General features: G+C 40.4%; 1 protein-coding gene across 1 annotated transcript in view; it reads left to right on the plus strand.

Annotated features, from left to right (window-relative positions):
* uggt2 (UDP-glucose glycoprotein glucosyltransferase 2) overlaps positions 1 to 12,926 on the plus strand; it is a 76,430-nt gene that overhangs the window by 11,432 nt on the left and 52,072 nt on the right. The window contains exons 9-14 of the mRNA XM_063005440.1: positions 1,952 to 2,052; positions 3,965 to 4,064; positions 7,036 to 7,096; positions 8,644 to 8,735; positions 10,708 to 10,858; positions 11,499 to 11,618. Of these exons, the coding sequence (XP_062861510.1) occupies positions 1,952 to 2,052; positions 3,965 to 4,064; positions 7,036 to 7,096; positions 8,644 to 8,735; positions 10,708 to 10,858; positions 11,499 to 11,618 (625 nt within the window). The remainder of the gene's footprint in view (positions 1 to 1,951; positions 2,053 to 3,964; positions 4,065 to 7,035; positions 7,097 to 8,643; positions 8,736 to 10,707; positions 10,859 to 11,498; positions 11,619 to 12,926) is intronic.

Consider the following 12,926-nt stretch of genomic DNA (forward strand, 5'->3'; position numbering starts at 1 on the left):
CCAAGGTTTACAGGGACTTAAGCAAACCTTTTAAACAGTATTGAAAGACTGAGAGATTTTTATGATTAAACCTCATATATCCATCACTAAATCATAATGTACAACACTGGGAACATGGGAAAACCTCTGATATCTAAGAGATAAAAACAGTATGTATACAGTCATTTTATTTGGGGGGGGGGGGGTAGAAAACATTGTGTTTAGTATTTGAAAGTGTTAATTATTTCAGTAAGATGTTTAGAAATTTTATTGTTTAAAATATACTTAATAAATACAGTAATCAGTACTGGGGACACAAAAGGCACCGAATTGTAGGAATGACCCATATATCAGTGGTCCCCAACCACCGGGCCACGGACCGGTACCAGTCCGTGGGTCATTTATTACTGGGCCGCACAGAAAAAATAAATAATGTAGACATCCGGCCCGCAAGCCATCCCCAACCGGCCCGCATGAGGTCAGTGGCAATTAAAAATCAGACGTAAATAAATGTACATCACACATGCAATTCAACAGGATTGTTTTTATTTTGATGGGACCGCTATTTCTTTCAGTTTCCGCAAGTTTCGATTTACGTGTGTGCAAGGCGAGTGTATTCAGCTTCATCGTGATGTGTCGGCGAACAGAACTGAGCACGACTGACAGAGACAATAGAGTTTTTTAACAAGACATGAACTTCAAAAGTCAGGTGTAAAGCTGTTTAAGGATCACAATTGAAATCTAGGGTTTATATCACCGTTACGGTACTAAACACAGAGAAATACAAGAACTTGAACGATGCAGAGCGTCACATCTGAAGCTTTGCTAACTAAACTGCAAACCAACACAGAAGTTTTACACATTCAGGACTGGAGCAGTTAAGATTAGCTTTGTGATATCCAAATAGCAATAGAGGAGGATATACTTTATTTGTCATATATACATATACGTGTACAGTACAATGAAATTCTTTCTTCGCATATCCCAGCTTGTTTGGAAACTGGGGTCAGAGCGCAGGGTCAGCCATTGTACGGTGCCCCTGGAGCACACAGGGTTAAGGGTCTTGCTCATGGACCCAACAGTGGCTGCATAGCAGAGCCTGGATTTGAACCGCCAGTCTTCCGGTTGATAGATCAAAGCTCTACCCCAATAGCACTTTGTGTAAAGTAAATGCACATTTTGTTCACATTTGTTTTCAAGAAAGTTGATTAAATAGTGAAATAATGTTGATGTTTTTACTCTGCCTGCTTTTCATTTTCTGATTGTAACATCTACTCTTAGCAGTAACAGCTTATCGGAACTGTAAAATGTAGGCAATAAAAAGAAATCTTATTAATATTGAGCAGAATAAAGTTCACCCTATTGGACTGCTTCCATTTCCAACACATGGGTGTTTATCGTCTCATATCACCCCCAGGTGGAAGCAGCGTCTCGTTGCAGCGAAAAAAGCTCATTTGTGAGCAGTATAGTTATTCCATTTTAAAATCCTCCTGCCGGTCCGTGAAATTATATTTGATATAAAACCGGTCCGTGGTGCAAAAAAGGTTGCCATATATGACAAATAAATGTGTTTTATGTGTTTTATGTGAAATCCTATTAATTTAAAAACTGCTGATTTATTCAAACCATATCATATAAATAATATTATGTGAATCTTCTACACTTCGTACAGTAGATTAAAAAAAAATCTACACAACCCTGTCAAAATGTCAGGTTTTTGTGATGTAAAAACATTGGACTGATGAATTATTTCAGATTTATTTTCACCTTTTGTACAAGTGTGATGAAAAATGCTGAAACCCCAATGATAAAATGATTGCTTTTTGAAATACTAATGATTGATCACAGATAGTGCTGAATAATCCAGAAATGATGCAAAAACTGTCCAAGATTACCTTCTCTGAACTTTTTCTGAAATACTGTCTTTGGATTGCAAAAATGAATATAAAACATCAATTATTCATGTCTATAGAGAATCTCATCCTGAACTGCAAGAACAATTAGGGGAACTGAAGAGGCATCTGCTGGAGAGCAGCAATGACATGTCTCCTCTCAAAGTGTGGGAACTACAAGGTAGGTATACTTTTTATTATCGACCCTCTCTTAAGCATTCAGTACTGGGCTCTGTGAAGGACCAAACTTCGGGCAAATAAGGAGATCTGTACTCACTCGAAAAAGTGTCTGGATGATAAATGGAAAAGCCATTTTCCTGCTGAGTTTGGTGCAGCAATCTGTTCCGCTCATGTGTGCTGCCTGCTGAAAAGATGCTAATGGCCAGCACCAGATTTTCATGGTTGTACTTGTTCTGTGACAAACCTAAACACAGCTGATGATTTATAATAAAACAGAAAATAGACATTATATTAAATACAATCCCAAATCAGGAAAAGTTGGAATGTTATACTTTTACTTTGACTTTTATTTGATTGCAGACAGGATGAACCTGAGATATTTTATGTTTTGTCTGCTCAACTTTAATTAATTTATTAATAAACATCCAGTCCTGCATTTCAGGCCTGCAACACATTCCAAAAAAGTTGGGACAGTAAAGCATTTACCACTTTGTAATGTTGCCATTCCTTTTCACCACACTTAAATGACGTTTTGACACCGAGGATACCAAGTGATTTATTGTTTCAGCTTTTATTTTGTCCCATTCTTCCTGCAAACACGTCTTAAGATGTGCAACAGTACGGGGTCGTCGTTGACACATTTTTTGTTTCAAAATTCTCCACACATTCTCTACTGGGGACAGGTCAGGACTGCAGACAGGCCAGTCCAGTACCCGTACCCTCTTCTTCCACAGCCATGCCTTTGTAATGTGTGCAGCATGTGGTTTTGAAAAATGCTTGGATGTCCCTGGAAAAGATGACGTCTTGAAAGCAGCATATGTTGCTCTAAGATCTCAATGTATTTTTTCTACATTAATGCTGCCATCACAGAAGTGTAAATGACCTTTGCCAAGGGCACTGATACAGCCCCTTACCATGACAGACCCTGGCTTTTGGACTTGGCTGATAACAGTCTGGATGGTCCTTTTCGTCTTTGGTCCGAAGCACACAGCGTCCATTTTTTTCCAAAAAAGACCTGGAATGCTGATTCATCTGACCACAATACACGTTTCCACTGTGTGATGGTCCATCCTAGATGTCTCCAAACCAAGAGAAGTTGAGGCCGCTTCTGGACATGATTAACATAAGGCTTCTTTTTTGCACAGTAAAGTTTTAAGTGGCATTTGTGCATGTAACTCTGTATTGTAGTGCTTGACAAAGGTTTAGTGAAAGTAATCCCTCACCCATGTGGTTATATCAGCTATTGTTGAGTGGCGGTTCTTGATGCAGTGCCGTCTGAGATTGAAGATCACAGGCGCTCAGGTCAAGCTTGCGCCTTTGGCCTTTACGCACTGAAATTCCTCCCGATTCCTTGAATCGTTTAATGATATTATGCACTGTAGAGGGAGAATTATGCAAACTATCTGCAATCAAATAAAAATCAAAGTAAATGTAAGGAACACTGCATTTTTATTTCATTAGCATTTTCCATACTGTCCTAACTTGTTCTGATTTGGGGTTGTATATAACATACAATATATATTTTTATATTTGTTCCTATAAACCTTTGATAAGCTTTGATGCTGTGACACAACCATCCTTCTAAAGGCGCCTTGGCATCGTTCCACAAACTCCCCTATCTAACGTTGCCCCTTTTTTAATTTGCTTAGATTGTGTTGAAGGCTTTAAATTAGGAATTAGTTTATATTGTCTTGTCTATTATCTATAAACATTAAGTATGTACTGTTTGTACTGTTTTCCATTAAACACCCAAAGACTTGTTTGGTTGACTTCTGGTTTTATTTGCATTTTACCTTCTGTTATAACTTTTTTGGAACTGTGGTTGTCAGTTATTTTTAACAGAATGTTAGTATTACCTAATATTTGGAGAAATAATGAACTGATTTGATTTAAAATCTGAAATCTATCAACAGATTTGAGTTTCCAGGCAGCAAGCCGGATCATGTCTGTGCCAAAGTTTGATTCCCTGAAACTGATGCAGGACCTCAGTCAAAACTTCCCTAGCAAAGCAAGGTAAAAAAGAGTTTTATTTATGTAAGACTAGATAAATGTGAAAGATCTTGTTTTAACAGCTTAGTAATTATTAGAAGAAACAAATATATGTAAGATTATTATGAAATGTGTATGTAATGAAACACTGTAACAGAGTTGGTCACCTGGCTACCTGCATAGATAAAAAAAAAAAACTCATTTACAATCCTACAGTGCAGGATGCTTAACTAAGGTAGACCAAAACTGTAACTAAAAAGCCACAAAAAAATAAGTGAAATAAGTGAACAAAGTAACAAATGAAAACATCTGCAGCCCTCAACAATGTACACTGATCAGCCACAGTCCACTTACCATATAGAAGCACTTTGTAGTTATTATTTAGGTAATGGATTATCCTCAGCACTGCAGCTACAATGAAATGGTGGTTGTGTGTTAGTGTGTGTTGTGCTGGTATGAGTGGATCAGACACAGCAGCACTGCTGGAGTTTTTAAATACCGTGTCCACTCACTGTCCACTCTATTAGAAAATCCTACCTAGTTGGTCCACCTTGTAGATGTAAAGTCAGAGACGATCGCTCATCTATTGCTGCTGTTTGAGTTGGTCATCTACTAGACCTTTATCAGTGGTCACAGGACGCTGCCCACAGGGTGCTGTTGGCTGGATATTTTTGGTTGGTGGACTATTCTCAGTCCAGCAGTGACAGTGAGGTGTTTAATAACTCCAGCAGTTCTGCTGTGTCTGATCCACTCATACCAGCACAACACACACTAACACACCACCACCATGTCAGTGTCACTGCAGTGCTGAGAATGATCCACCATCTAAATAATACCTGCTCTGTGGTGGTCCTGTGGGGGTCCTGACCATTGAAGAACAGGGGGAAAGCAAAGTAAAAAAAAGTTTGTAGAGAAACAGATGGACTACAGTCAGTAACTGTAGAACCACAAAGTGCTTCTATATGGTAAGTGGAGCTGATAAAATGGACAGTGAGTGTAGAAACAAGGAGGTGGTTTTAATGTTATGCCTGATCGGTGTATATAGGAAAATAGGATCAAGCAGAAATAAAAAGTGGTTGGTTGTTTGGGAAAACCAATCTTTAGGAATAGAGGAAAGAGAGGAAACCCAGAGCCAGCCAAAGACGGCACCCCATCCCCATCAACGGTGGCAGTCAATATGTAAGGTCCGCTCCAGAAACGGGACATCACCCCACCTCTGGGGCAATTTGCTTTTCCAGGTCAGGTTATTAATAGCCAGTGGAAAACCTGACCCGGCAAACCCAGGTGTCACAGTTTCAGAGAACAGCAAGTTTGCCCACAGTGGAGTTGGCAACACTGAGAAGAAAACCATAATAGGAAACCTTCCATATGGAGCAAATCAATGCTTAATGAGACAAAAACAGGTGATTTTCAGTTTAAGACAAACTCAAACTAAGATCAACCTCTGCACCTCCTTGCCCCCTTTGCTAGCCATAACTGGGATGGCAGATGAAGCAAGATTCTGCAACCAGGTCCAACTGGTCCTGTTGCAAGCCCATTTGTAGATTTATTGAGGGATCTTAAGTAAAGAGTAACTCGCTGCTTTTTGAATGTTTCAGCAAATATTAAAAATGATTCAGTACTTTACCATAGTAAGATTCTAAAAAAATAAAAAATGGTGCTTTTAAAGGTGCACTTCACTGTTTACAAGGTTTGTTTGTTTGTTTATTAGGGTCTTAGCGTCATGTTTTTACACTTTGGTTACATTCATGACAGGAACGGTAGTTACTCATTACACAAGGTTCATCAGTTCACAAGTTTATATCAAGCACAGTCTTGGACAATTTAGTAACTTCAATTCACCTCACTTGCATGTCTTTGGACTGTGGGAGGAAACCGGAGCACCCGGAGGAAACCCACGCAGACACGGGGAGAACATGCAAACTCCACACAGAAAGGACCCGGACCGCCCCACCTGGGGTTCGAACCCAGGACCTTCTTGCTGTGAGGCGACAGTGCTACCCACTAAGCCACCGTGCACCGTGAGCTGCAGCATTAGCTAATGTGTCATAATATCATAACCTCCTATAATTCGCCATTTAGCAAATGAGTATGTCGTGTGGGCGGCATGGTGGCTCGGTGGGTAGCACTGTCGCCTCACAGCAAGAAGGTCCTGGGTTCAGTGCCCAGGTGTGGCGGTCTGGGTCCTTTCTGTGCGGAGTTTGCATGTTCTTCCTCTGTCTGCATGGGTTTCCTGCCGCAGTCCAAAAAACATGCAGTCAGGTTAACTGGAGACACTGAATTGCCCTATAGGAGAATGGACTGGCGCCCCGTCCAGGGTGTTACTGTGTGCCTTGCGCCCATTGAAAAGCTGGGATAGGCTCCAGCACCGCCCCACGACCCTAACTGGATAAGCGGTTAAGACAGTGAGTGAGTGAGTGAGTGAGTGAGTGAGTATGTTGTGTTTATTTTTTGGATTAAGGGGCTTTGCCAACCCAGCATTGTTTCAAAGGCATGTGCATTCATACATTTGACATTGGCATTTAGCAGACGCTTTTATCCAAAGCGACTTACAGTAGTGTCACAGTATACTATCTAAGCAATTGAGGGTTAAGGGCCTCAAGGGCCTAACAGTTGCAACCTGGAAGAGGTGGGACTTGAACCGGCAACCTTCTGATTGGTAGTCCAGTATCTTACCCACTGGGCTACAGCTGCCCTAGAGGCCGTAGATCATTAATTGGTTATAATAATAATTGTATACAATTGGTGTCATGAGAAATAGATTATTTAAACCATCTTGGCTTGTGCAGCAGCCCCTGAATGTTTATATTGTGTGATAGTGATTTTGGGTGTGTGTGTGTATGAAAAGTGCTAAGTTAGGTTTACTGTGAGTCAGGTCAGCAGATATAGCACCTTCAAGTGTGCAGATTTTGGAGATTAAAACTGGGCTTTTATGGCTGGCCTGGGATTTTGGAAAGCGCTTATGATGACTCTGCATGTTTTACTGTCCCCACAGATCACTGACGAGAGTGGCTGTAAACCAAGAAATGAGAAAAGAAATTGAGGAGAACCAAAAGGTGCCGTTTCATAACTGGTTCTTAAGGAAAACATATTTTTTGTGGTTTTAAAATCACTTTTTGTGGTTTTAAAAATAATCTAGATTTCAATTCTTTTATTGTTTTTTAATAATTATCTAATTTTAATCATGTCCACAATGGGCCCAGAGCCTGAATGCTGGTTACACACATGCTTATTCACTCACACACAGGGCTAAATGAATACAACCCCAAATCAGAAAAAGTTGGGACAGTATGGAAATTGCAAATAAAATAAAAATGCAGTGCTCCTTACTTTTATTTCATTGCAGACAGGATGAACTCAATATATTTCATGTTTCATCTGCTCAACTTCATTTCATTTGTTAAAATACCTCCATTCCTGTACAGTAAAGCATCTGACCACAGTACATGTTTCCACTGTGTGATAGTCCATCCTAGATGCCTCAGAGCCCAGAGAAGTCAACACCGCTTCTGGACATGGTTAACATAAGGCTTCTTTTTTGCACTGTAAAGTTTTAAGTGGCATTTGTGCATGTAACTCTGTATTGTAGTGCTTGACAAAGGTTTACCAAAGTAATCCCTCACCCATGTGGTTATATCAGCTATTGTTGAGTGGTGGTTCTTGATGCAGTGCCGTCTGAGGGATCGAAGATCACGAGCATTCAGCTTAAACTTGCTCTCTCTCTCAGTTTCCTCCCGATTCCTTGAATCGTTTAATGATATTATGCACTGTAGAGGGAGACATATGCAAATCCCTTCCAAACTTTCTTTGAGGTACATTGTTTTTAAACATTTTAATCATTTTCTCACACGTGTTGACAAACTGGAGATCATCTGATCATCTTTACTCATCAAGGACTCAGCCTTTCCTGGATGCTGCTTTGTACCAAACCATGATTACAATCACCTGTTTTGAATCACATCATTATTTAGTTTTTTCACCTCATTACTAGCCTTAAATTGCCCCGTCCCAACTTTTTTTGTAATGTGTTGCAGGCCTGAAATGCAGGAATGGATGTATGTTAATAAATTAACTGAAGTTGAGCAGATTAAACATGAAATATTTTACATTTTCAGCATTTAGCAGACACTTTTTTTTTTTTACACAATCTAAGCAATTGGGGGTTAAGGGCCTTGCTAGAGGGCCCAACAGTGATAACCTGGCAGTGGTGAGGCTTGAACCGGCAACCTTCTGATTACTGGACCAGTACCTTAACCACTAGGCTACAGCTTCCCTATATATTGGGTTCAAACTGTCTGCAATCAAATTAAAGTCAAAGTAAATGTAAGGAACATTGCATTTTTATTTTATTTGCATTTTCCATGCTGTCCCAACTTTTTCTGATTTAAGGTTGTACAATCAGTTCACCAACTGGTACATTTTTGAGAGGTGTAAAAAACCGTAGTTCCTCCCCATAGACAGTGACCAAAACTGGATGTGTGAATCAATCCCAGGTCCCCAGGACCCTTGTGCCACTGTGCACATTTTATAACCTTAATGACCTTGAAGATTATTATTTTTTCCCTGTTAGCATTGTGATGTTAAACTGATCTCTGTTCTGCAGCAACTGGGCGAGAAATTGGGAATTCACCCCGGAGATGCCAGTCTCTTTATAAACGGGATTCACATTGATCTGGATGTTCACAACTCCTTCAGGTGAGGGTTTAGAAGGGGCACTATATATTTGTATATAACGTTTAAGTTCTTTTGCAGTTTTAGATCAAGTGTGTATACAATAAAGCACTAAGCTTTAAAGGTTAACATAGAGCAGTTGTCTTTCCTGTCATGTGACTCATAGTAAAAATCTAGTAATAAATAATGATGACTTGGATTAATTTTTTTGGTTTGACCCGCCTTTAGTGGTCTATTTTTATATTAATTGTTGGCTGTCATTTTTTTTTCTGAAGACATATAGTAATTGACATATTATTATTTTATTATATTATAATAAATAGAAATGTAATTATATACTATACCTCTTTGTTTCTACACTCACTGTCCATTTTATCAGCTCCACTTACCAATTAGAAGCACTTTGTAGTTCTACAATTACTGACTGTAGTCCATTTGTTTCTCTACATGTTCTGTTAGCCCCCTTAATGCTGTTCTTCAATGGTCAGGACCACTACAGAGTAGGTATTATTTGGGTGGTGGATGATTCTCAGCACTGCAGTAACACTGACATGGTGGTGGTGTGTTAGTGTGTGTTGTGCTGGTATGAGTGGATAAGACACAGAAGCGCTGATGTAGTTTTTAAACACCTCACTGTCACTGCTGGACTAAGAATAGTCCACCAACCAAAAATATATCAGCCAACAGCGCCCCGTGTGCAGCGTGCACTGATAAAGGTCTAGAACAGGGCCAACCCCCCCCAGGTTTTCTCACTGCCCCCCAAGCGCAACGCAAGCAAAGGCTTTTTTTTTTTTTTTTTATTATCTCTGAACCTGTAACAGGGCGAGCGGAGTAGCGCAGTTGGCAGAGCACATCGCGCATATTTTTCCGCCCCAGGTTCGAATCCAGCTTAGGACGAAACTAGAGTAACACAATCAGGGCTGGTGCTATGGGGGCACTGGGGTGAGCATTGACCTGCCCCCCCCAACTTTACATCTACAAAGTGTCTAATAGTGGACAGTGAGTGGACACAGTATTTAAAATCTCCAGCAGTGCTGCTGTGTCTGATCCACCCATACCAGCACAACACACACTAACACACCACCATCATGTCACTGTCACTGCAGTGCGGAGAATGATCCACCACCTAAATAATACCTGCTCTGTGGTGGTCCTGTGGAAGTCCTGACCATTGAAGAACAGGGTGAAAGCAGGTTAAAAAAGTATGTCGAGAAACAGATGGACTACAGTCAGTAATTGTAGAACTACAAAGTGCTTCTATATGGTAAGTGGAGCTGATAAAATGGACAGGAGGTGGTTTTTTTGTTATGGCTGATCGGTGTACATATGGAACTGGGAATGACTAGAAGAACCCCTTTCCAAAGGAAAAATAGTCATTTAAGTACAGTTGATCATGTACAATGAAGCTACATAATTAATCACACAATGTGTTTGACTGCTTGTGCTATGAAATGCTTTTTTTATCAGACATAATAACAATTACGTTTTGTAGTGAACTGGTTTTTCTCGTCTCCTTGCTACTCTTCCATGATTTCCATTTTGACCTTGTCTGCATATTTTCAGCTTTTTTTTCTGGTGTGTTTTAAGTCCAGCTGGATAGTTGGTTATTTTATAAACAACAGCAGCAGCAGATCATGTTTCTTCCAAACGTTCATTTGTCAGCTCTTTTAGATTTTTAAAAGTGGCATAGTCTTCCTGTAACGACTTAAAGGTGACTGCTTGACCCTAATGGTGAGATTTATTTTTTTCATAGCTACCAAAATCAAGGCTGGTTGTATTTAAGTAGCTTAACTGGCTTGCTGTGTTTGTCAGACGTCATTTAAAAACAAAATTCTTTAATTATGTGATTATATGAAATCATTAATTTTTTTTGCTCCACTGTGCTCACAGACACATTGGACCCAAAACATAAAATAATTCCTTATCAGTTAAAACATGCCAGTATATCCTTTGTACAAGACCACTGTACAAGACCACTTCACTTTTTTCTTTGCAGTATACTGGACATAATTCGAGAAGAGGCAAAACTCTTGGAGGGGCTTCATAACCTGGGCATCAGAGGAAACAGTGTGAGTAAGTTTCTGCGCTTGCCTGTAAGCACTGCGGAGGACAGCTTTGCTCTGGACATTCGTCACTCTGCTGTAATGGTGAGAAGAAAAATCCTTTAAGTTTGTTGAAGTTGCAGACACTGTTCAGGACCCAGACTAGTAGTTTAAACGAATTGCTTATTTATGAAATGGCCAAAAGTATGTGGATACCACTTCTTCTAAATTAGTTAGCTTTGTCAGCCATACCAGTTGCTAACAGGTCTATCAACTCACCGTTATATAAGGAAGTATGGTTCATTACAGTTTGGGCTTTTTTGTTTCAGCATGACTACACCCATGTGCTTGAAGTGAGATTTATAAAGACAGAGCCATGACTGCGACCCCATCAAACATTCTATAGATTATATAAACATCAGTTGTGAGCCAGGATTACATGTCCAACTGTCCATCAGTGCCTGACCTCACAATTACTGTATTGCCTAAATGGTGCACACATCCCCAAAACCTCAGTCTAAAATCTTAGACTGAGAAGCCATTATAGAAGAAGGGAGGCTGTTGTGGCTGCAACTCCATATTATTGCACATTTTAAAATAGGATGCTGAATCTTAATGACCACATACTTTCGGCCATATATTGAATCTAAATGAACATGATATTTCTAACATCATTGAAGTTAAGAATGAAGATTATAACTGTAGAATATGTTTGGGTTTACTTTAATTGTTTTCTCAATTACAGTGGATTAATGACATTGAGACTGACTCTACATACCGAAACTGGCCCTCGGGTCTACAGGAGCTTCTCAGAGCCACGTTTCCAGGCGTTATTCGACAAATTAGAAGGAACTTGTTTAATTTGGTACGTAAAAATGTATTTTTTTTTGTATGTTTTTAGCATTTAGCAGACGCTTTTATCTAAAGCGACTTACAGTACTGTGACAGTATATTGTCTAAGAAATTGAGGGTTAAGGGCTTTGCTTAAGGGCCCAACAGTGGCAACCTGGCAGTTATCGGGCTTGAACCAGGGACCTTTTAATTACTAGTCCAGTATCTTAACCGCTAGGTTACAACTACCCTATGCAGAAGTCCGTTTATTTAAATCTGACATGTTTGTGGGTCGATCTGTATAGCTGAATGCAATCTGCTACACCTCCTCCGAGTTTGAATCTCAGCTCTGCTTTGGTTGGCCGGGCATCTAATCAGACATGATTGGCAGTGTGTCTGTTGGGTGGTAGAGACAGTGGTCGAGAAGGGATTACCTAATTACTGCTGCAATGACGACCTCTGCTGTTCAGTTGTGTCTGCATAAGGGATGGTTCAAGAGTCAAGAGAGTCAAGAGAGGTTTATTGTCATTTCAGCTATATACAAGTACATATTGAAACGAAACAACGTTCCTCCAGGTCCAAGGTGCAACATAGAACAAAAGTGCAAGACAGTACAGTACAGTGCAGGTAGACAACATTACAATACGATAATGCTTAAAATAAGTAAAGGAAGAAAAGACTAGAGACAAGTGTGGGTTAGTACATGGTACTGAGTAAATAATGGTGAGGTAGATTATACACAAGTTGTGTGTGCCAGTCAAGTTAAGTCAGACTCATTTATATAACGCTTCTTACTATGAACAGTGTCTCACATCAACTTTATCCCTGCTGAGCAAACCAAGGGCGACAGTGGCAAGGAAAAACTCCCTTAAAAATTACAGCAAGAAACCTTGAGAGGAACCAGACTCAGCAGGAACCCATCCTTCTTGGGTGGCCTGGAGGAGTTCTTGATGGCGGATGGCTGAGCGTGACTCTCCAATGTACTCTTTGTTTGCAAAACTGCAGCCTGGACGCCCAGGTGGCGCAGCGGGATATTCCACTAGCACACCCGCTGACATTCTTAACACCCCGGTTCGAATCTCGAGTCTGCTGCCGATCGGCTGGGCACCAGCAAACAAAATTGGCCACCGATTTTGCTGGGTGGGGAAAAGGCCGGACGTAGTGGGTGGGGTCTTCAAACACTGTGTAAGGACCTTGGTTAGCAGACTGAGGCAAAAAAGAAGCGGTTGAAGACCCTTGCGCAAGCGTCGAAAGGAACGTGGAGCAGGCAAATATACCCTCCTCGAATGCAAACCCCGGCAGTGGAAGACTAATTGGCTACGCTAAATTGGGAGAAAAAGGG

Source organism: Trichomycterus rosablanca, chromosome 12 (genome assembly GCF_030014385.1).
Source record: "Trichomycterus rosablanca isolate fTriRos1 chromosome 12, fTriRos1.hap1, whole genome shotgun sequence".
In the NCBI taxonomy this organism is placed as follows: domain Eukaryota; kingdom Metazoa; phylum Chordata; class Actinopteri; order Siluriformes; family Trichomycteridae; genus Trichomycterus; species Trichomycterus rosablanca.